Source organism: Haemorhous mexicanus, chromosome 9 (genome assembly GCF_027477595.1).
Source record: "Haemorhous mexicanus isolate bHaeMex1 chromosome 9, bHaeMex1.pri, whole genome shotgun sequence".
NCBI lineage: Eukaryota > Metazoa > Chordata > Aves > Passeriformes > Fringillidae > Haemorhous > Haemorhous mexicanus.
This window is the reverse complement of record NC_082349.1, coordinates 25,015,412-25,036,261: the sequence shown is the minus strand read 5'-3', so window position 1 is coordinate 25,036,261 and position 20,850 is coordinate 25,015,412. Positions and strand designations below refer to the sequence as shown.

The following is a 20,850-nucleotide window of genomic DNA, read 5'->3' as shown; positions in this document are numbered from 1 at the left end:
GGGAGGTGTAGCTTTACTAGTCTAGCTTATTATTCAATGGTAGAAGTTACACTTTCACACCCAAATAAGCCCAGAGCTGCCTATTTTTCCCTGCTCAGCTTTGACTTGCCTAAAACCATATACCTGGGTGAGAATTTGAGAGACACACAGAGGCCAAAACCACCTCAAGGTTCCCAGGTTTCTGAGGCCAGTTTGGCCACTGCCTTTGTGGAGGACATACTGGGAGAGCATTGTACTGATTAAAGACAAAATGTTTCAGTATAGAGGTGGTTTGACGTTAAATTCCTTGAGTGTTTTCTGACAGGTCTCAGGACGGCCTGCTGGGCCTCACGAACGGGCTGCTGGCTCCAGGTGAAGATGGAATGGCAGAGAAGCAAAATCTACAGACATCAGACCCAGCCCAGCACCAGTGACCCCATCCCAGCTGGTTTTCCCCTTTCAGTGCCCCATTTGTCCCCTTTCTCAGAGCTGGCCCATGTTCCTGGCACCCCTGAGATCCACCCTACCACATGGATCTCTCCACGCTTATGGCTGCCTGCTCAGGGAGCTCTGTTCCCAAACATCTCCTGACAAAACCAGGAGTCTTTTGGCTTGGCCTTTGTTCTCTGATTTCAGGTTTGTGAGGCCCTCATGGATTACACAGCCACAGATTTGCTGTTCCTGTGGAGTTTGATTTGTCTAAAGGTTAAGGAATTGCCGTGTCCTGGCCGTGCCCCAGGGCCTGCTCCTGGCATGCTCAGAAACGCTGTGTTTGTGTTGCCATGGGGAATTCCTGGGAACCCTCCTGCCCCAGCCTCCCACCCCTTGTGAGAAGGGCCCTGCGTGACCTCCTGGCTGAGTCACATCCCCACACAAACCTGTCCACCCCAGGTGCCAGCAGCCAGTGAGGGGTGAATTTACAGCTCCAGGAAACGTCTGCTCGGCTTTGCTTCCAGTGAGCGCCAGAGCAAAGCCTGTTATGTCAACACAAGGGGTTGCACAATCTCATGTTTGATCCCACATCCACTCCTGAGCACAAGCAGATCTCCTGGAAAACCAGCTCTGTGTGCTCTGTAGGAGCAGCTCTGCAGGTGATCCCTCAGGGCTCAGGTGTCATCCCACAGACAAAACATGCCCAGGGGAACAGGAAAGGGCATTGGATGCAGCTCCATTCCCTGCTAAAACAGCTTTTCTTCTCACAAACACAAACAGGCCAAGGCCACTGCTCAGAGCTCCAGTGCTCCCGAGGTCAGTGGGATTTATTCTGAGCATTCCCTTCTGCTGGTAAAGGAAAAGGCAGGCAGAGACTTCCAGCACCCATCCCAGCACTGCAGCCTGGCCCAAGGTCCCAAGGAAGAGAAGCTCAAGGCCACCCTCAGTGCTGGGTGTCCCAGAGCCCACCAGAGATGTTTTCCAGATCCATTTTCCAGAGCTCACCAGAGAGGCTCTCCAGAAAACACCAGAGCTGGTTTCCAGAGCACACCAGAGATGGACTCTAGAGCCCGTAACAGCCATTTTCTAGACCATACCAGAACTGTTTTCCAGGAATTGAGCTCACCCCCAAGGCTTCACCCCCTTCACCAGTGCAGGGTGGCACTTCCATGTCCTTCAGGCACGAAGGATCTCCCATGTGCTGCCCCTACAGTAATGCTTGAAGCCTGAAATAATTCATTTTCTAAATCCACCTTTTCATGCCTCCTAGGGATCACAGGCTGGGTTGGGAAAAAATACTGTACACACAAAGCAGAAGAATCTGGATTAAAGGGAGGGAAAATGAGAAACAAAGGATTAAATTTCTAAGTATGGGAAAATTCTGTGTGCTGGTATAACATTTTGTGTCAGAAGAGGGATTTTCCTGCAATAATTTTCTTCTGCATTATTTTTAATAATGTCTAAGGAGCTTCCCTGCTTTATAAGGAATCCAAGATTAAAGGCAGCAAAGACTCATCCCATGCACTGTCAATCTTGTGAGCTGCCCCTCACCATTGAGCTGCTCCACATCTCTTCACAAAAAACTGAAAATAGCCCACAAATTATCAAAATAAAACTGTCTGAAAACAGCAGGTGACAAATAAAGTTTTATTTTTTATCATCTGGTAACACTGTGATAATATAAACTGTATAAAGCATGATAAAACTCTTCCATGAAACAGAGTAGGCACATATCACATATGTATTTTTTATTTTGTACATTAAAAATACAAACATTACATTACCAAAAGGAAAGACGACATTTAAAAGAAAATATTACAATAATATAATGGTACCAGCTCCTTTCTTTATGGAAAGTGTTTAAATTATGCAGCACTAAGATAAGTTACTTTTATTTTCTCTGTTGATTTTAAACATGCACTAACTCAAACAGAAATAAAATCTATTGAATCAATACAGGAAATGTTATTTAACCACAGAACTTTGCATGTAGACTTGGACAAACCCGGGCTAGTGGGAGGTGTCCCTGCCCATGGCAGGGGGTGGAATGAGATCTACTTTAAGGTCCTTTCCACCCCCAACCACTCCACAATTCTTTGGTATAGTGGCTGTTAAAGAAATGCATTGTAATTATTTCCCTTCCCAGGGATTTACTGACTTTAACAGTTAAAGTTTTCAGAGGTGCAGCTGCATTTTCTGTGCATCTGCAGAGTTCCAGCAATACTGGCTGAGATGGTACTAAAATAATCTCTGTCCATGCACAGTCTTTCATTAACCAAAGTACTAAGAATATATTTTAAAAATAGTCCTTAAGGCTTCACATTCTTACCTGGGCATGTTCTACCAAATCCCCAGTAAACATTGCTACTGTCCCTTTGCAGAAATGTGTTGTTTTAACCATGCTCAAATGCAAAATCACAGTCAATTTATGAAGAAACATTCAGGTCAGAAATACACAAACTGACAATAATTTAACATATGGCTGCCAGTAGCACAAGAGTTCAAGCAATGTAATTTTGAGGATTAAGTAAGAAAAAGAAAGTATCAAAGGTTTTGTTTTTTTGCTGAGTGGTACAGACATTCTCATATAGCAATAAAGTGGATTTCAATTTTTTTTTTCTAATTCCATCAATTTTTTTTTTTCTAATTACCCTTCAAGCTATGCCCAGTTTACATCAATTAAAACTCAATTACCCCCCCAAAAGAAACCAGTGTTTACAATTTTATAAGAAAACACAAAGACGCTGAACCCAATGATCTCCAACTAATTCCACAGTTTTAAAAACGAGGATCTCAGCCTACTGAAATGTTTTTAGCTCTCAAAAAAGCAGTACAAAATGCTATTGGAACATGAGAATTCACAAGAAGGCATTCTCAGGAGTGTTGCAGAGCCCAGTGAGGAGCAGGGATGCTCCACTCAAGTCCTTTTGCCTGCAGTTCCAAAGGCAGGAGCAGTTTCTGGGCAGGGCAGGGCCGGGCACAGCCTCTATGTGTGGTTGCTGTTGTTGAGGTTGCTCTTGTTGAAGAACCTCCTGGCCTCCACACTGCTGAGGGACACAGAGCAGCGCGAGGGGTTCTGCTTCCTGTACTCGATGCTCTCTACCATCGCCTCCTTGATCACCTGCAGCCAGCAGCAAAGCTCAATTTGAACACTTTGAAATGGACAGAAACAGCCCCTTCTCCCATTAACAGCTGCTGCTCCCACTTTTAGCTCCCCTCCATCACTGAGCAGAGGGATCGATGAGTTTTAGCACAAATAGTATTTTCTGAGTGTATAAAATACTGATTTTAATGTGGTTAGTAAAAATATGAGGGAGGCCACTAACACCAAAGAAGTCACACAAAAATACACACTATCTAAAAAAGCCCCAGTGAAACTCAGAAGGGTAAATCCAAACACTGAGAAAATCCATATTTCAAGGATGTGGAAAGTAACTATTATGTTGAGAAAGATTAAATCTTCACTTTTAAATCTTTTGTGCTGATGTAACAAGTTTTCTTCACTACATTGATTAAAACCCCTGTATCTTTATCTGGGATGATCATTACACTTGTCACTACACAGATGTTGGGATCATGATGTCACATTTCACTAACTATCAATTACAAATAATTCTTACTGAGTTAGCTCATAAAGAAATTTCCTTCAGAGAAAACTTCCAGTGTCCTTTTTGTCCAATTAGACAAAAAAAACTGAGTATAAAGTCCTGCACATCTTTAACAGTGCCCTTTGCTCAGTTATCCTGAATGGCGTGGGATGGTAAAATGGCAAAACCAAGGCAAGAACCAAATGAGAAAATCAGGCAAACACTGAGGCAAAGCCCTGTACCTTCTGTAGGGCAGATTTAGGGCTTTCCTCATATCACCCACTTCCCCCTGTAACAATCCAGCCCCTTTAACCCCCCCATACTCACATCCATGTTATTGAGGGTGTTGAACTCCATGAGGTCATGGAGCCTCTTGAAAGCCTCGTTGGGATACTGGAAGTTGAAGGTAGAGAAAGGCGTGTCTGGATCATCAAAAATATCGAAGTCTGCAAAATCCTTCTCTTCTTGTGTTTCTCTGGGAACACCTGCACAGGATAAACACAAAAATTTCATCCAAATGTTAGGGTTGAAGATTTATTACCTTATTTTTAATGGCTCCTTTGAATCAATTCCCTAAGGACAGACAAAGCTGGAGAGCAGACAAAAGCTGGAGGTGTTTCAGAGGCAAAAGGTTTCTAGTACATAACCACCAAGTGATTCCAGAGGAACAGGTGCATTCAGCATCAGGAATTGTGAGCTCACCTGGAGCTTTGTACTTCCTGAAGTTGATGTTGGCCAGCACAAAGTGGATGATGGTTGGACAGTCCTTCTCCGAGGAGGTGTCCTTGGGTTTGAAAACGTAGCACTCCTTCAGGCCCTCCCTGTCAAACACGTTGGGGTCTATCTTGGGGAAAGGAAGCTTGTTCATTTTGGCCCATTTTTCAGCCAGCAGGATTTCCTGGAAAGAGGAGAAAGACTCAGGTGGCACAAAAGCTTCCACTGCAAAGTCAGGAGGTTTCCAGAGACAGGGATTGTGTGGGGTGGTAAATGTATTCCATAAATTATTAAATCTCCAATACAGGAAGGATATGGAGTGCAGAGGAGGCACCAGGATGGTCAGAGGGATGGAGCAGCTCTGCTGGAAGAAAAGACTGGGAGAGTTGGGACTGTACAGCCTGGAGAGGAGAAGCTTTAGGGTGACCTCACTGTGGCCTTGCAGTACCTGAAGGAGCTGAAAGGAAACATGGAGAGAGACAATTTCCAAGGGATGGAGTGACAGGACAGAGGGAATGGCTTCTCATTGGCAGAGAGTAGGTTTAGATGGGATATTGGGAAGGAATCCTTTCCTGTGAGAGTGGGCAGGCCCTGGCACAGGGTGCCCAGAGAAGCTGTGGCTGCCCCTGGATCCCTGGGAGAGTCCAAGGCCAGGCTGGATGGGGCTTGGAGCACACTGGGCTGGAAGGTGTCCCTGCCCATGGCAGGGGTGGGATGAGGTTAATGTCCCTTCCAGCCCAAACCACCCCGTGGTTCTCAGGACTAATCAAGTCCATCTCAGCACAGATGACTCAGCAGGACCAACTGAGCACCTCACTCACCCTGCCCAGGCTCTGCCACCTGCCCCCGTGAATCACAGGAAGGAACGTGGTCTGCCCCAGAAACCTGGGGCTGAATTTACAGAGCTGACAGTGAGGGAAAAGCCATCTATAATTTTACTTTGCAAAGCAGTACCAGTGCTGTGGCAACCACTGAGAGCTCCTAAACACTGGGCCAAGCATTGTTGTGCTCAGAATTAACCCCCACACTCAGGGGCCTCTCAAAGCACACCGTGTGAAGAGCTCTGGAAAACAGGCTTCTTTTTCCTCATGACAACTCAGTAAACAGGATAATTTGTAAATAATGACTCAAAAGCATGTAATGAGGGTGTGTGAGAGGGAGGAGAGGGAAGGTCAAACATCTTTAATCTTGGTTTTCAATGAAATAGGACCCCTCTTTGGACAACTGTTTTGGATACACAAGAGATTAAGAGATAGTGGGTGTAAAATGGTAAACCAAGGCTCGAGTCATTGAGTAAAATATTAGAGTGCTACCATAGATACAGGCCCACTTCTGAAGTGGCATTGGCTCTTTGCAATGCACCAATGGGGCAGAACTGGTTCCTGTTCCTGTCCTCTGCCTCAGGAATACACCTGTTTCTGCCTCAGCACATACCCACTTGTGCTCCAAAAACAATTCCCTTCAAAGGAGGCTCCTGGAAAACCTAAGGCACCATTGAATTTTCCCACCGTTTTTTATCATGTTAAGGGATTTTTTTGCATTTTGAAAATGACATTTTGGAGAAAAACCTTCAGGATGCCACCTGAGTGCTCACTAATCTCTCCATGTTCCCCAAAACAACCCAGAAAATTGCAGCTGACAAAGACAGAATGCTAAGGGTAGCAGGGGTGACCATACACAGCCTTTTGCACCGACTCCACCCTTGGAATGTTAAAAAAGGGAGGGAAAAGATGTTTCAGAGGCAATGGCAGTGCTGTGTCAGCAAATTTAGCTGCTGGGATAAACACTCTTGACAAAAAAAAGGAGATGCATCCTTATGCAAATAGAATATTAAGGGAAAATCCAGACTCTGGGATTCAGTGATTTAAGGAAAAACAAAGGATCTCAAGCACTAGGAAGCCTTCTCAGTGCTCTATTCTCCCCGGTAGTCCCAAGAGACCTAGAGATTACAGGAATTTCTTCTTTTTATTCTCCTGTAATTTGGTTTTGCAGTTGGCAGCAGTGATCTCAAGCTCATTTTGCTACTGCTGTTGCCTTCTAATGTTGTTTTGGGGGTTTTGTCACTCCATAGCAGCTGAAGGAAAAGAATTCTCTTTGCTGTAACTAAAATTTGTCTGTAAAGCAACAAGGAATGCCAGCTGTTCCTCAAACAGGAATGTTTTCTGAGTTCCCTTAAAATTTATTTTAAAAATCCATTTGGGTTTAAAATAAATAATGCCTCTTTTCTGAGGACAGTAGAATCATTACTGTTGGAAAAGACCTCGAAGATCACACAGATCAACCAAATCCCAGCACGCCCACTAAACCACAGCACGAAGTAAGAACCTCACAGCAGTCTCTGAAGTGCTGCTTTTTCTGTAGCAGTTACCCAAATGATCCATGTAAAGGCTTTGGGATCATCTGGAGCTGTGTGGATGTGCAGGTGGTACAGACTGACAGCTGCGCTTTCCACACCTGCTGCAGAAAACAGCCACGGCACTTACTCCCTGTTGCTCTTTTGCTCTGGCCTGGATGGATTTAAGATGGATTTTAAACCAGGATTATCCTGTGAGATGTAAATGAAGAGTGAGCCCTGATTCCAAAAGGTTATTTATTTAGCAATCCTGAGATGAGGCATTTCTGCAAGATGATGACACCAAACCATCCATTTACATCACAGCACACAGAGGAGAGCAGCTGGGTGGAGGGAGAGTACAGCAGGGAAAATGACTTAATTGTTTAATTCTGACAGAAAATAAAACTCTGCAATCAGTGCCAAAGCAAAACTTCCATAAAAACAACCAAGCTCCTGCTTCAAAGCAAGTTCACGATCCCTCTTTATGCTAGTTGCCTCACAGAAGGCATGTAAACAGGAACTGAGGCACAGGGCAATATTCTGCCTTGACATGGAAAGAAATATTCCAAAGCTGCAGATACAACAGCATCAAGGCCTTTCTGGGACGATGTGGAATAGAACTGAGTCACCTTAAACCCCTGAATGCAGGAAAGGAAGGGCCTGTGTCACTTACTTTGAAAGGAGGGCTGGAATCACTTGGCCTGGCTGAGAAATCAAAGGAGATGATGAGATCCACACCTCTCTGGGGCCTCAGGATGAGCGGGTAGGGCAGGTTAAAGGTCAGCCCACTGTCCACAATGTGGATCTTCTTGCTCTTCACATCCAGGGGCTCATAGATCCTCTCAAACTCATCAGGATCTGTGTGGAACATGGGAAAACCAAACCAACCAGGGACATCTGAGTTAAGAACTGAGGCTCTGATGAGCTTTCCAGTGTCTCCCTAGGTTCTGGGGAGAGCATGGAATTTGAACTGTACAGTGTATCCCAGGTAAACACACCAGGAATTCAAGTGTAACTAAAACTCTTAAAAACTGGAGAATGAGATGAAAAGCCACAACTGGAAGGGCCCTCAGGAGGTTCATGAGGTAGACCCAAAGGAGGTGAACCAAAGGGGACAAACACCCAGGTTTGATCCCAGCCACAGACAAAGGAAAAAGTTTATGGGATGTCAAGAGACATATGGGGGTGTCAGAGGATGGTCCCAGACTCTGTTCAGTAATGCTAGTGACAGGATGAGGAGCAAGGGCCATAAACTGGAACACAACAAGCTCCATCTCAACACGAGGAAGAACTTTTCTTTGAGGGTGCAGAGCCCTGGAACAGCTGCCTGGCCCAAACCTATTCCCCTAGGTTCCCTCCCAACCCCATATCCTTCCCAGCTCTCCCAAATTTACCCAAAAATCCTCCATGTGGCTCTGCCCTCCTGTGACACTTGTCTGTGCTTGCTCCTGCTCATTAAATTGGGACTATCAAGTCTTGTTTTCCAAGCTGCACCAGACCTGATGACCTCACTCTCACCACTCCAGCAGGAAGAAAGAGAAATAGTGACCCATATCCATAATTCAGGCACTGGACAGAATTCCCTGTCAGCCACTTGCTGCTGGTGCTGTCCCAGTGTGGTATCATCCACTCTTTTCTCTAAGCCCAACCTGCTGATGTTTCCCTCTAACCCCAACATTCCCTCAGGTACAGCTCAGGAAAAACCAACCCATTTTCCCTGGGTGTCTTCACACTTACCCAAGTCTCTGGACACTACTAAACTATCCCTGCTGTACTTAAAAACTTTTCCCCTGACAGTCTTCTCTTGTTCTGGACCTTACAAATTTTTTCAGTGCATGGTTTTGGTTTTTAATGAAAAATCTAATGCTCATATCTGTAGAGGGCAGTGTAATGTAAGGAATTCTGGATGGAAAAATATAATTATTTCTCTATAATTGAATTTCCTGGCATCTACTTATTGACAATGATAGTTATACTGATAGTAATTTATAAGAGGACCCTTTTCTAAATAATAAGGCACCATTTTCCCACTATTTGCCTTGATTTCTAAAGGAGAGAACACTTCTAAATCATTGCCTATTGCTAAAGGGCTGTGTTTATAAACTTATTTTAGGATTTATTTTAGATATATTTCATAATCATGAATTAGCATAAATGAATGAAAGCATATCAGTATTTATCAAATCCATCATAACTTAAAAAACAGTAAAACCCACACTGACTACAGTGTGGGTTTCCAGTTCCCTTTAGCACATGTAGACCAATTTGGTTTTCCTCTTGTTTAACAAGTCAAACATAATTTAACCTTTGTTCTCACTAGAACTTTTAAGGAATTGCAAAAATATTTTTGCACAAGTTTCATCTTTTCTTATGTTACAAAAATTGAATTTGAAAGATCTTTTAATCAAGAACAACATCAGCTATAACAGTGTTTGTGATGGGAGTGTTATTACTGCCACACAAACTTCCTCCCAACACTGAAGAGTGAGATGGATCCTATTGCTTACAACCCTCATGACCCTAAAATCAAATTTATCAAAATAATCTTACTATATTTGAAAGGAGAAAATGTCTTCATGCCATCAATAAATTTATTACAGCCATATAAGTGAGTTTAAGTAATCACAGTCTTCATAAAATCCCAGAGCCTGGGACATGAATTTTTAGTCTTTTAAGAAAGACGCATTCCTATTACTAGCATCTTCCAGTCCATCAAACAGCAAACTGGGAGAAAATGGGAGGATGTGGCACCTGGGGACAGTGGCGGTGCTGGGTTGATGGTTGGACTTGATGATCTTAAAGGCTTTTTCCAGCCTTAACAACTCTGTGGGTCTGTGTTTACCAGCCCAGCTCCACGTTTAGCCAGCTCAGTCCTGTCAGCTTCCCAGCAATGGGATACACAGACAGATATTTGTTAGGAAATCATAAAGAGGGCACATCCTAGAGACCAAGTCTGCCACAGATGGCAGCTCCAGTGGGAAGAGGGCAGATCAGAAGGGCACTTGCTACTGACGTCCATCCACTACAACTGTTTCCATAAATACTGAAATAAGGAAGCAGGGATTAGGGGTTATTTTTCCCCATTGTTATGCACTTGGCATTTTCTCAAATTGTTCTGGTGTGTTGTAACATCAAGAAAAGAAAAAGAACAACTCAGAGTTCACAATGAAATCACTCTTGATGAAATAAGAAAATGTTTAGCATTATCTCCACAAATAGAATCCCTGGTAAAGCAAAGCCAAGGGTTTTACTTCCAGACCAAGCAGCTGGGATCTCTGCTGCAGGCACTAACTCAGTAATGACTGTAAGATTGCCCTAGGTCAGCCACAGTTCATCCTCTGCAGAGGGTTTGGGACAGCCAGAGATGGGAAGTTTTATTGATATCCTTTTTGATTCACTTATTTCTCCTTTGGAGTGTATGGCAATAAAGGAGAGTAAGTCTTAAAGCAATACAGACTTCCCTCTGCACTCAAGCTGACAGGTAAACTGCCAGTGCTAGGAATAAATAAGCACAGCTTAAATGCATGCAGTGCCACAGTAATTTAAGGATTTAAATTTTACACCACAGTCTCCTTTCTATCTATGCCTCTAGGCTCCTCAGCTCTTCCATATATTAGGAAAATTCACAGCATTAAAATGTGGATACACTCATCTCACTACTGAATGATTACATTTTATATTAACTACTGACATTTCAAAGTGGTTTTTAACTATTCTTCACTACAATATTGCAACCACTCACAGCTGTCACATTTGAGCTGTAACTGCAGGTTTATGAATGTGGGCTTTGGCTAACAGCAAAAAAAAAAAAAAAAAAAAATGCAGCCATGTCAAACTTTTCCTATTTTAACCCACAGAAGTTTCAGGCACTCCAAAGTAATTGTGTCAGAGGTGCAGAGTTCTGTCAAACCAGCATTTTATTTCCATCTAAATCAAATCCCAGGAAGCTGACAGTTGATTCTGAAGACTATCCACGTGTCTTAATTATGCAAAATTCTCATCAACTGTCATTTTTTCCAACCATAAATTTCCTACCCACTTTCCTGCCTCTTTTCCAAGTACTATAAATATTAAGACTACCCAGTTGTAAACACCACTGAGATGACAGAAATATTTAGAAAGTGGAGTCCAGATGGAAATTACTCTTCAAGCCCTGCAAGGGATTTGTTACATTAACAAATACACATTAGAGCACGGCTGCTACTTAAGCTTTTAAATGACATCAGGTATTTACTGTTGCTTAATGAGCAGTTGGGACAATCTCCTTTCTCTGCATAGGAAATGAGGGTGGAGGAGAATGGTGCTGTCACCAGGGATAGTTGGTAGGGCTGTGCTGGGAGGAACAGCCTGGAGGGAACACCCCCTTCAGAGAGGTGTAGTTCTTCTTTGCTTGATGGATCACAGAATCATGGGTTGGAAAGGACCTTTAAGATCACTCAGGGCCACCCCCTACCATGGTCAGAGACCTCTTCCACTATTCCAGGTTGCTCCAAGTCCTGTCCAGCCTGGCCTTGGACACTTACAGTGCCAGAAGAACACAGAGAAATTAACTGCCTTTCACTGAGCAGACTGCAGTGAACACTAAGGCAAAGGCTCCAAAATCCCAACCAAACACAATTATTCTTCACAGCTACTGTTCCACACTCCACATCCCTCACAGAATGAGGGAAGACTTTGAACTTCTTTTGCAAATGCATATTTTTCTGAAATTCTTATCCTCTATCAGCATTCTTACTTAAGCCAACATGAAACATGGATGCACCTGCACATCAGGGACCCTGGAATGGGAGTGGTTTGTCAGGGGGGTTCTCACTGGGAAGAACATGGTGTCAGCAAAGTAAGAATCTATCCGCTGTGTCAGGGCAGGATCAGGCTGGAGCTCAGGGAAAGGTTCTTCCCCAGAGGGTGCTGGGCACTGCCCAGGCTCCCCAGGGAATGGGCACAGCCCCAAGGCTGCCAGAGCTCCAGGAGGGTTTGGGCAATGCTCCCAGGGATGCACAGGGGGGGATTGTTGGGGTGTCTGTGCAGGGACAGGGGTCAGACTCCATGATCTTGGCGGGTCCCTTCCAAAATTCACGGATTCTGTGATCCTACAAGTGAAGAAGTGTGTTGCCTCCAGGGGTTTTTCAAAACACAAAGACAGCAGATGAACTACAAAGGTTTTGCAACAGGGAAGCCCTGTAGGAGTACAAGGAAAGGTTTCATTTCCACCAGCAGGCTTAGCATCAAAGAGAGCCAAGGAACAACCTGGATACTCTTTGGAAAAGGCCAAGACAGTGAGAAAGTGGATGTAAGTGGATGTAACAAATACACAAAAGCAGTCTGGCTCCCTTCTGCCAAACCAAGAGCCACTATCCCTCCAGTGGCTGTCCCACAAGCTGTGCCAAGAGACAGGGCAGGGAGCAGACAGAAGTCACCGTGTGGTGCCCTTTGAGCCTCCCAGTCCTCTCACAAGCTCCACTGCTGGGCAATGCCCACGGAGCTGTTGTGGCCCTCCTGGTGTGATGCTACCGTGCTGGGAATGCGCTGCCTCTGCCTTCACAGATAACCACACACAGCACCAGTGTTCTAGGAACTGACCTGCCACTGCTGCCGGCTCCTCCTCCTCCAGGGACTCCTGGGTGAGCAGTTCTGCCAGAGGGGACAGGGGGTAGCAGCTGTTGAGGTTCAGCCCCAGCATGAAGTTGTGCACCTTGCCAGCGCGGCCCTCGCGTGTGTTGAACAGGGCGCTGTCCCCCACCAGCGCCATTAGCATGCGCTGCACCCAGCTCTCCTGGCTGCTCTCCTGCAGCCTCCCCTGGCACTCCCGCTTGGCCTCAGCGCCCTCTGTGCCTGCACACAAAAATGGAAACACCCAGCGGCGATATTTAAACACAGCAAGTGTAACCACATCATTGCAGGGGCTATACAATAAAGGATGTACAAAAATACAAAAATTCTTTCAACAAGCTGGGGGCTGCATGATGGAGCTTTGAAACGATGATTTCGGAGAAGTGCAGAGAATTCATCCTTTCAACTTCACAGCCCAGTGAAATCTTTCATCTACACCACAACAGTGTGGATGTGTCCATCAGGAAAATAGACTGGGAGCATTAGATAACCTGAGCAGGGCTTTCTCTGTAAGCTCAGGGATAGATCTGAGCTGATAAGACCCACACTTGATGTAGACATAAATTCATCTGGATGTGTACTGACAGCCTTCTCCATCTTTCCTGCCTGTGAGAAATCCAGCTTTGCTCAGGAAAGCAGAGTGAGTCTGCATAAAGGATAATGCTATAGCATGGGAATTCGAAAATACCTGAAATTATCATTACAGTAAACTGTAAACAATATCTGGGTTTAATTAACTAAAGAATACAATGAAAGATCCAGACTTAGATGTCTGTAGTTGGAGCTCGCAGTAAAAATTACCTGGACTGGCACCACCCTGCACTCATTCACCCGTCAAAACTTGAATTTTGGGGGTGTTTTGGATAAGAAAATAATTCAGGCTCAAGCTTGATACTTTAAATCCAGCTTTTAAACTTGCCTCTTTAAGCAAGGGTTTGAAGAAGCTGAGATTTACATAAGTAGAGAGAAGACAAGCATCAGAGAAGTCCAACATCTGTCCAATAACATTCTACGGAAGTGAGAAGGATTTCCAAGTGTTTACAATCCCAGATTTGTTGGTTGTTCACTATGGCTACAAACTAGGAGGGAAATGTGTTTGGTGCTGGCTGTAGTGTTTAAACAGGAAATCCACAAATAAACACAAAACCTGGTACCACCTACGGTTTTACACATAAGGGGAGCTGAAGAAGCAATCACTGAGCTGAGCTAATGACACAATTCCCTGTCTCACCATACAGGATTGTCTTTTCTTCTGTAGATCCTGAAATCACAAACAGCTGCACTCTCATCTTTGCTCCACTTGCTAAAAATAAAACTCGATTTTTGCAGGTGAAAATCACCCCAAAAATATAATCAAATACAGAAAGCTGACTAAGACACTAGAATCTCCAGGTGCTTTAGGTTCTTAGAGGTAATTGTCAAGAGAATCTTTGCTTCCCACTGCCCAACATTCTCTTTTTGGCTGTGCGTCTTCTGGGCACCTGGATTTGGGCACTGTTACAAACACTGTGCCATGCATGAGGAATTTCCTGTATCAGATGTCATTTGTAAAGGTGCTAGAAGACACTTGTGAATGCTGGAAACACACATTAAACCATTCCCAGGTAAGTATTTGATCACTAAACCCTTGAAAACAATGGATAGTGTTGGTTTAGGGGGCTGGCAGCAATTCCAAGGTGCCTGAGCTCAGCAGCTTCCAGGAAACAGACTTCTGGAGAGCTCTGGCCCAGCAAACCACATTTTTTGGGATGTATGTGGAATTCCAGACATATGTGAGATAATCACCTGCTGACCAGCTTGAGCAGGAGACATGAAGTGAAGCCCAGAACCTCCTGGGGTCTCTTGTTCTCTATTCTGCTCAGCCACACAAAAGCTGATGGAAAAAGGAAATAATGAAATGAAATGTAAGCACTTCCTTACCTTTTGGATGCTGTGACTCATCTTCACTGTCTGAGCTGTCATTGCTCACAAGGTGCTTTAGCCTAATATTTTCTGTTGAAAGAAATATAAATTCCTTTAATCTGCTGGGGTTTAACTGGCAGAACAGTTAAGAATTTTGAAACAATCTGAGTCATAAAATTCTCAGTCTTTGTAATAGAAAATACAGCTGAAGAGACTGGTTCTGCTGTGGACATTATACTGTGATCAGCAAGCATTGGATTTAGCCTGCAATTTTTGGGCTGGAAAAGAAGATGCAACCCTAAAGCAGTACCTCCCACTCCCCTCTGCATACCTGACACACTTTATTCACCTTCATTTAAATGTAGATGTTTAGCTTCTGTCCTCTCAGTAGCTCCTACTGAATTAGGAAAATGTTATTGTGGTGCCAAGGTGGCACTGGAACATCTCCAGCTCTGCTCCAGACTGTGGTTCAAGTCACATGAATATTTTCACATCTGATCCCACTTCAAAGAATATTTTTTAAATTATATGTGAAATGAGTCACAGATGACAGATAACATTCCGTGTCTCACTATCTTTCAAAAGCAAACTTTTCCACGATCACATTTATTGACAGGGATCCTCCATGAGGAGCAGTTAACACTCAGGAGTTGTATCAGAAATAGGAACCTGGAGGTCTCATTCTCATCCATAAAGAGATTAGCAAACAGCTGAATTCCATCCATTAGGAGGCAGACAGAGGTTATTATTTAAAAACTATCTCAATCTACATTTGCTCTTCTTGCTCTTCAGAAAGCTCTGGCTGTCTAGGACAATTTCTTTATTGGTCATATCTTCCCCTGTAATGCTGTTTTCTCAACAGGAAACAGAAGTGTGAAAAGCCTTTTATCATTGACTACATTCTCAGCTAAAACTTGATGAAGTCCAACCAAACCAAGCCACAACTCTTTCTTTACAGTCACCTTGTCATTTCTGTACCAGGAGTGAAACCAAAACCACTCAATTTGCAAGTAAAGGACCAGATAACCAACAGGCTGTGGTTCGAATGGAGCAATTTAACAATCCAGAGGTTAGAAAATTCAGGTGCATTTTGCTAAACCCTTTTATAGCCCAGTGTCAAAAGACTACACAAATAACTATTAAATATTTGTCAGCTTCTGCTCCCCAAAAATCACACATCACCACAAAGAGAGGATTCTATTAGCTACCTAAAAAGAGCTGGATAGATGCATGTGACTTTCAGCAGCTCAGAGTGACCAGAAACAAAAATGAAAGAAAGGAAAGAACATTCCCAGTGCTCTTTCCCCACCTCGGCAGCATCCAGCAGTGCCAGCAATTAAAGGTAATTAATTCCACATTCTTAAATGACTACAAGCAGTGCCATCCTTCCACAGAGGGAGAATCTTGCTAGTAATTGCTCTGCATAGTGGAATTATTTACTAATAGTACCTAATTCTTCTTCCATGGTGGGCCCTTTATTCTGAGAATTGGAGACACCAAGGACTCTGTTAAACAATATTGAAAATGCACTGCCCCAGACACCTGAAAGAGAAAAAATAAACAATGAATGGTGATGGGCAGAAAGGAAATAAACCCCACATATCTTAATAAGCACTACTGAAGCAGTTGGCTGCTCTCTGAACACACCTCTGAGTTTGGAGCAGGCCAAGTCATAAGCTCAGATGTCCAAATCAGAACAAAACCCCACAGAAATGAGAAACAAATCAACAATGCCAATCCATATCTGTGAACTCTTTCAAATGAATGCCTTCCAACAAACTGAGCGCTCCACTTCCTGTCTCACACTTTGTGTGACTGCATTTAAAAGTCCATGAATTACTGAAATTGCTTTTCTTTTTAAGTCTCTTTTTGTCACATACTCACCCATCAGGAAATGCAAGGGATTTTCAGCATATTTCTTCACCACTGTCCCCATAAAAAACTTGCTTCCAAACAGATCAGGAGACATGAAAGTGCCATACTTGGCCATTCCAATTTCATACGGACTGAACTCCACCCAGTCTGCAAAGTCAGTAACAAAACTGCTCAGTCAGAAATCTCTGGATGGAGGGAAATGATGGAGAAATGAACCAAGCAAAGAAATTTTAGTGAAATGGGAAGCCAAATAACCATTAGGGATATCAAATCAAGGTCAGTGATATCTCAGTAGGGAAAGAATCCTCATTTCTCTTATCACAACAAACTTTGGTGAGCAGAATGAGGTTGGAAAACCAGAGGTATAAAAGAAGAGATTACAAATGAGGAACACAGCGTGACATCTGGTTTTCATCCTCTGCTTCAGCATGGTTCCCTGCCACATGTGGGTCTCAGCTCCAAGCTGCTTTTCCTTCACTGCAATTCCACAAGAAAATGGAGAGCAGTGACAGAGGTGGCACAAAACCAATTACTGACTATGCCAAGGGTTGTGAAATATTCTAGCAGAGGCATTTGGATTCTACCCAAACCAAGTTCTGTGGGGAAGCCAGTATCAAAGACAAAGCTGAGAGGCAGCTGATAAACTTATCAATTCAAACACTGCCAAAGATCTCCTTAAAAGTCCATTTTATTGAACAGAGAGCTCAAGAAAAATATGGAATAAAATGTTCAAATGCATTTTCTGATCTTAGCAGAAAATATCAAAAGTGATGCAGATTCTATTGATGTAGGCCTTTGAAAATGGATCTTAGCTGACTTGGAAACTTTTTTTTTTATACCAGTGGAGTTGCTTCCATCAGAGAATTCAGTTCAAAAAGGGAGCAAATAACAAACAAAACATATCTTTCCTTTTTAGCATTTCGCCCATTCATCTCTTTCACCTTCCCTATTTTTAGCAGGGGTTGATTTGACTGGAAATAAATCAGAAGTAATTCTATAAAAGAAAGGTGAAAGAGACAGCTTGGAAATATCCCCACTTGTCATCCACCCTCAGGATATTCCTGCTGACGTGTGGAGCAGAAGGTGAACACTTTTCCTGAAAAGGCAAGATTTAATCATGACTGCTGGGAGTTTCATTTCAGGTAAGGGTAATGCTTATCTGAGCTAAGTCAAATACAACATCCTATTTTCCAAAAAAGTCACCCACAAATCTTCACATTCACTGGAACAGAAGGTAATTTCACTGAAGTCCCAGTCCAGGAATTTCATATTTCCTTTTAGCTGTATAAACATGAATTGGCAGATATGTATGAATTGGCAGATATGTATGCAGAACCAGGGTGACAGCAAAGCTGAACTGAGAATTAGAATTAATTTGTGTTAGTCCACCTCCAGCTTGCATTTGCACTGAAGGAGATTTCTCAAATTACAAAGCCTGCTCAGGGAAACAAAATTTCTGCCTAAGAATTAATGTAAATTAGGAAGTGTAAATATTTCTGTTCAAAATTTACTGCAGCTCTCACATCAGGAACAGCTAAAAGGAGTTATGGAGCTTAAGATAAGAAGCAATCAAGATCTAGCACCCTCTGTAATGACAGAGATGTCATTTTGGCAAAATGCAAACCCAAGATCCACTGGCACCAGGAATACCTTTTTATAGAGCAAAGTAAAGCCTCCAGGTGCTTCTGATCTTACTTAGAGAAAGGCATTATTAACAAAAGATCATTTTGGTTTTAAAACAGTAATCCAGTTAAAATAGACTGAAAAACAGAAGTTCATCTAAACCCCAAAATACTCCTATTTTCAAACAAAAAGGTATCTGGTTCCAAAGTAGAAAAGTTAAAGGCATATTTTCCCATTAAATATTTAGCCTAATTTACAATTCCTCATTTTCATTTCCAACCAAAGCTTTGACAGCCACTTCTCCAAGTAACTATTTTAGGAAATACAATGACATTTAAGCCTGAGGCAAACCACCTGGCACTTCCCTTTCCAGTCTTGTATATAACTATAGATGCACACATCCTTATCTTAGTGTAGCATCTTCCACAACTGGACCCACTCTCAACTGAAGTTACCAGAGGGGATGAAAACCTATGGAAAAAATACAAGCAAAAGGGTGTTTTTTTGTATTACAAACAGCACTTCACACTGGGCAAGAAGTGAAAAAGAGGCATTATATCTAATTTGTTTGTTCAATTTTAATCACAGAATCATTAGAGTTGGTAAAGACCTCTAAGATCATCGAGTCTAACTGTTGATGTCACCTTTCTCTGAAAGAGAAGGCGACTGAGGACATTTTCCCTTTCTTGTTTGAGACCCTAATTTAAACATCTTTTCCCTGTTGTAGTCACCAGGTTTCTCTTTGGCTTGGCACTCCTACCTGAATATGTCATCATCTATCCCTGAGTAACTTCTTATCACTCTGTCAGATTCCCAGAAGTCAGATGCAATTAGTCTCAGGTGCATTAAAAAGAAAAAAAGCTTTTTAACCAGCCACACACCTCCCTCCTTGCCACAAGTGACTCAACACAGACTGGGAACACACCTGCAAACATCAGCTCTGACACATCTGGTTTGACGTGCAGACAGGTGAAGAGTGGCAGAGCACACTGGGCATTATTGACCTTCTCTTTCATGTTGCTCAGAGTGGTGTCCATCCTCTGCAGGGAAAGAAAGACATTGGTCCCAAACACACCCTGGAAAGGCCTGCTGATACATATACATATATGTATAAAAACATAAACATCACATTTTTATTTCATATAAAGGTCTGAGAGACTCCTCCTGTCGATGATATTTGATACAAAAAGTTCTTTACTGATGTGTCAGGTTCTGATTTAAATTAAACCTCTGTGCATTTTTTTCATCCCTTGGTACACAGGGACTTCTAACCAACCTCACACAACCATTCACAGCCCTTCAGCAAGATACAATTCAATACATCTGCCACTAAATGCTGTGTTGCCTCTGTCTCAGTTTTAAATTGTTTAAAACCCATTATCAGTGTAGGGATAGAAGCGTATAAAACACATCTGCAACTCTATTAACACATTTCCATCTTGCCACAAGATCAATTCCAGCAGCTGCTCACTTGACTCATAACTGGAAATCTTTGTGCCCGATTCAGCCAATTAAGAATTTTCAATTACAGAATACAATATGAAGCTCTCCTATTGTCTTATTTTCAAAGAAACCAAGGGGATCTTTCACATTGAAATTAGTACTTTTTAAAGCAAATGCTGTTTCTTATAGCAAAATGTGCACCCTTTATTATATGTCACTAAGGTCATTTCAAAGAAACAGTAACAATGGGAATGATACAAGAGTTTGACAGCTTAAGAAGCATCAAACAGTACTTTTTTAAGCAAATGCTGTTTCTTATAGCAAAATATGCACCCTGTATTAAATGCAACTAAGGTAATAAAAAAAAATAGTAACGATGGGAATTATATGAGAGTTTGACAGCTTAAATGAGCACTCACATCATGGATCAGTGTCTCCCCTATGAGCATGCCAAAGATGTCTGTGAAGGTGACAGGCTGCCCTGAGCTCTTCTTGTTCCACAGAGCCTCGATGTAGCGCTTGACCTTCTGAGGGGTGAGCAGCAGCAGGGGGTTGTGGCTCACCGAGTTCATCAGCTCCTCATTGATCTCCTTTGGGCCCTTGGCTGGGAAGTCAGGGTGGGAATACAGAGTTGACATATACCTGCAAAGGCAAACAGGCTCTGTGAACATCAAAGCTGCTGCAGTGTCAGCTGCCTGGAAGCTACATGAAATTCATACATGAGTTGATAGAGTTACTGATTAAATCACGTTAATTAACTCCTTTGTAAGAAACCGTATTTTCCTTTTTCTCAAAGCATAGAAAGCTGAGCAATTTGTTCTAAATATAAGCACAGGATCAAACACTCAACATACATTTTCCACAATGTGTATGAAGCAAATGATTAAAGAGTCCTCATTTTTCTGTTTAAGAGATAGCAGGCAGAACATCCTAAGCCCAAAGGAGCTCCTCCTGTCAGCATAGCTGTGTGACAGACTGGAGGTGCTTGAAGGACACATGCAGCTCTCTCCCTGTAAGAGTTACCTCTCTGCCCTCCAGTTCATTATCACTAATGAAAAATTCCTGAACTTTCTCAGTGTATCACAGAATACCAGAATGGTTTGGGTTGAATGGACCTTAAAGCCCATCCAGTCCTACCCCATGCCATGGGCGGGGACACCTCCCACTATCCCAGGTTACTCCATGCCCCCCAGCCAGTCTGGCCTTGGACACTGCCAGGGATCCAGGGGCTGCCACAGCTTCTCTGGGACAGCTCTGCAGGTGGGGTCTCACCTGAGCTCAGGGGCACAGGAGCAGGATCCCCCTCCCCTGCTGCCCAGGCTGGGGGCTCAGCCAGGCCTGGATATGGCC

The 20,850-nt window shown here is 43.1% G+C and overlaps 1 protein-coding gene across 3 annotated transcripts in view; it reads right to left on the bottom strand.

Annotated features, from left to right (window-relative positions):
- Positions 1 to 2,044: 2,044 nt before the first annotated feature.
- The window catches only part of PLA2G4A (phospholipase A2 group IVA), a 67,494-nt gene continuing 48,688 nt past the window's right edge, over positions 2,045 to 20,850 (bottom strand). For all 3 annotated transcript variants that reach the window (XM_059854567.1, XM_059854568.1, XM_059854569.1), the window contains 10 exons: positions 19,920 to 20,142; positions 18,983 to 19,097; positions 16,444 to 16,581; positions 16,009 to 16,101; positions 14,578 to 14,649; positions 12,628 to 12,879; positions 7,721 to 7,905; positions 4,701 to 4,896; positions 4,326 to 4,483; positions 2,045 to 3,532 (listed from right to left, as the gene is read on the bottom strand). In XM_059854567.1, the coding sequence (XP_059710550.1) occupies positions 3,398 to 3,532; positions 4,326 to 4,483; positions 4,701 to 4,896; positions 7,721 to 7,905; positions 12,628 to 12,879; positions 14,578 to 14,649; positions 16,009 to 16,101; positions 16,444 to 16,581; positions 18,983 to 19,097; positions 19,920 to 20,142 (1,567 nt within the window). In that variant the 3' untranslated portion in view covers positions 2,045 to 3,397. The remainder of the gene's footprint in view (positions 3,533 to 4,325; positions 4,484 to 4,700; positions 4,897 to 7,720; positions 7,906 to 12,627; positions 12,880 to 14,577; positions 14,650 to 16,008; positions 16,102 to 16,443; positions 16,582 to 18,982; positions 19,098 to 19,919; positions 20,143 to 20,850) is intronic.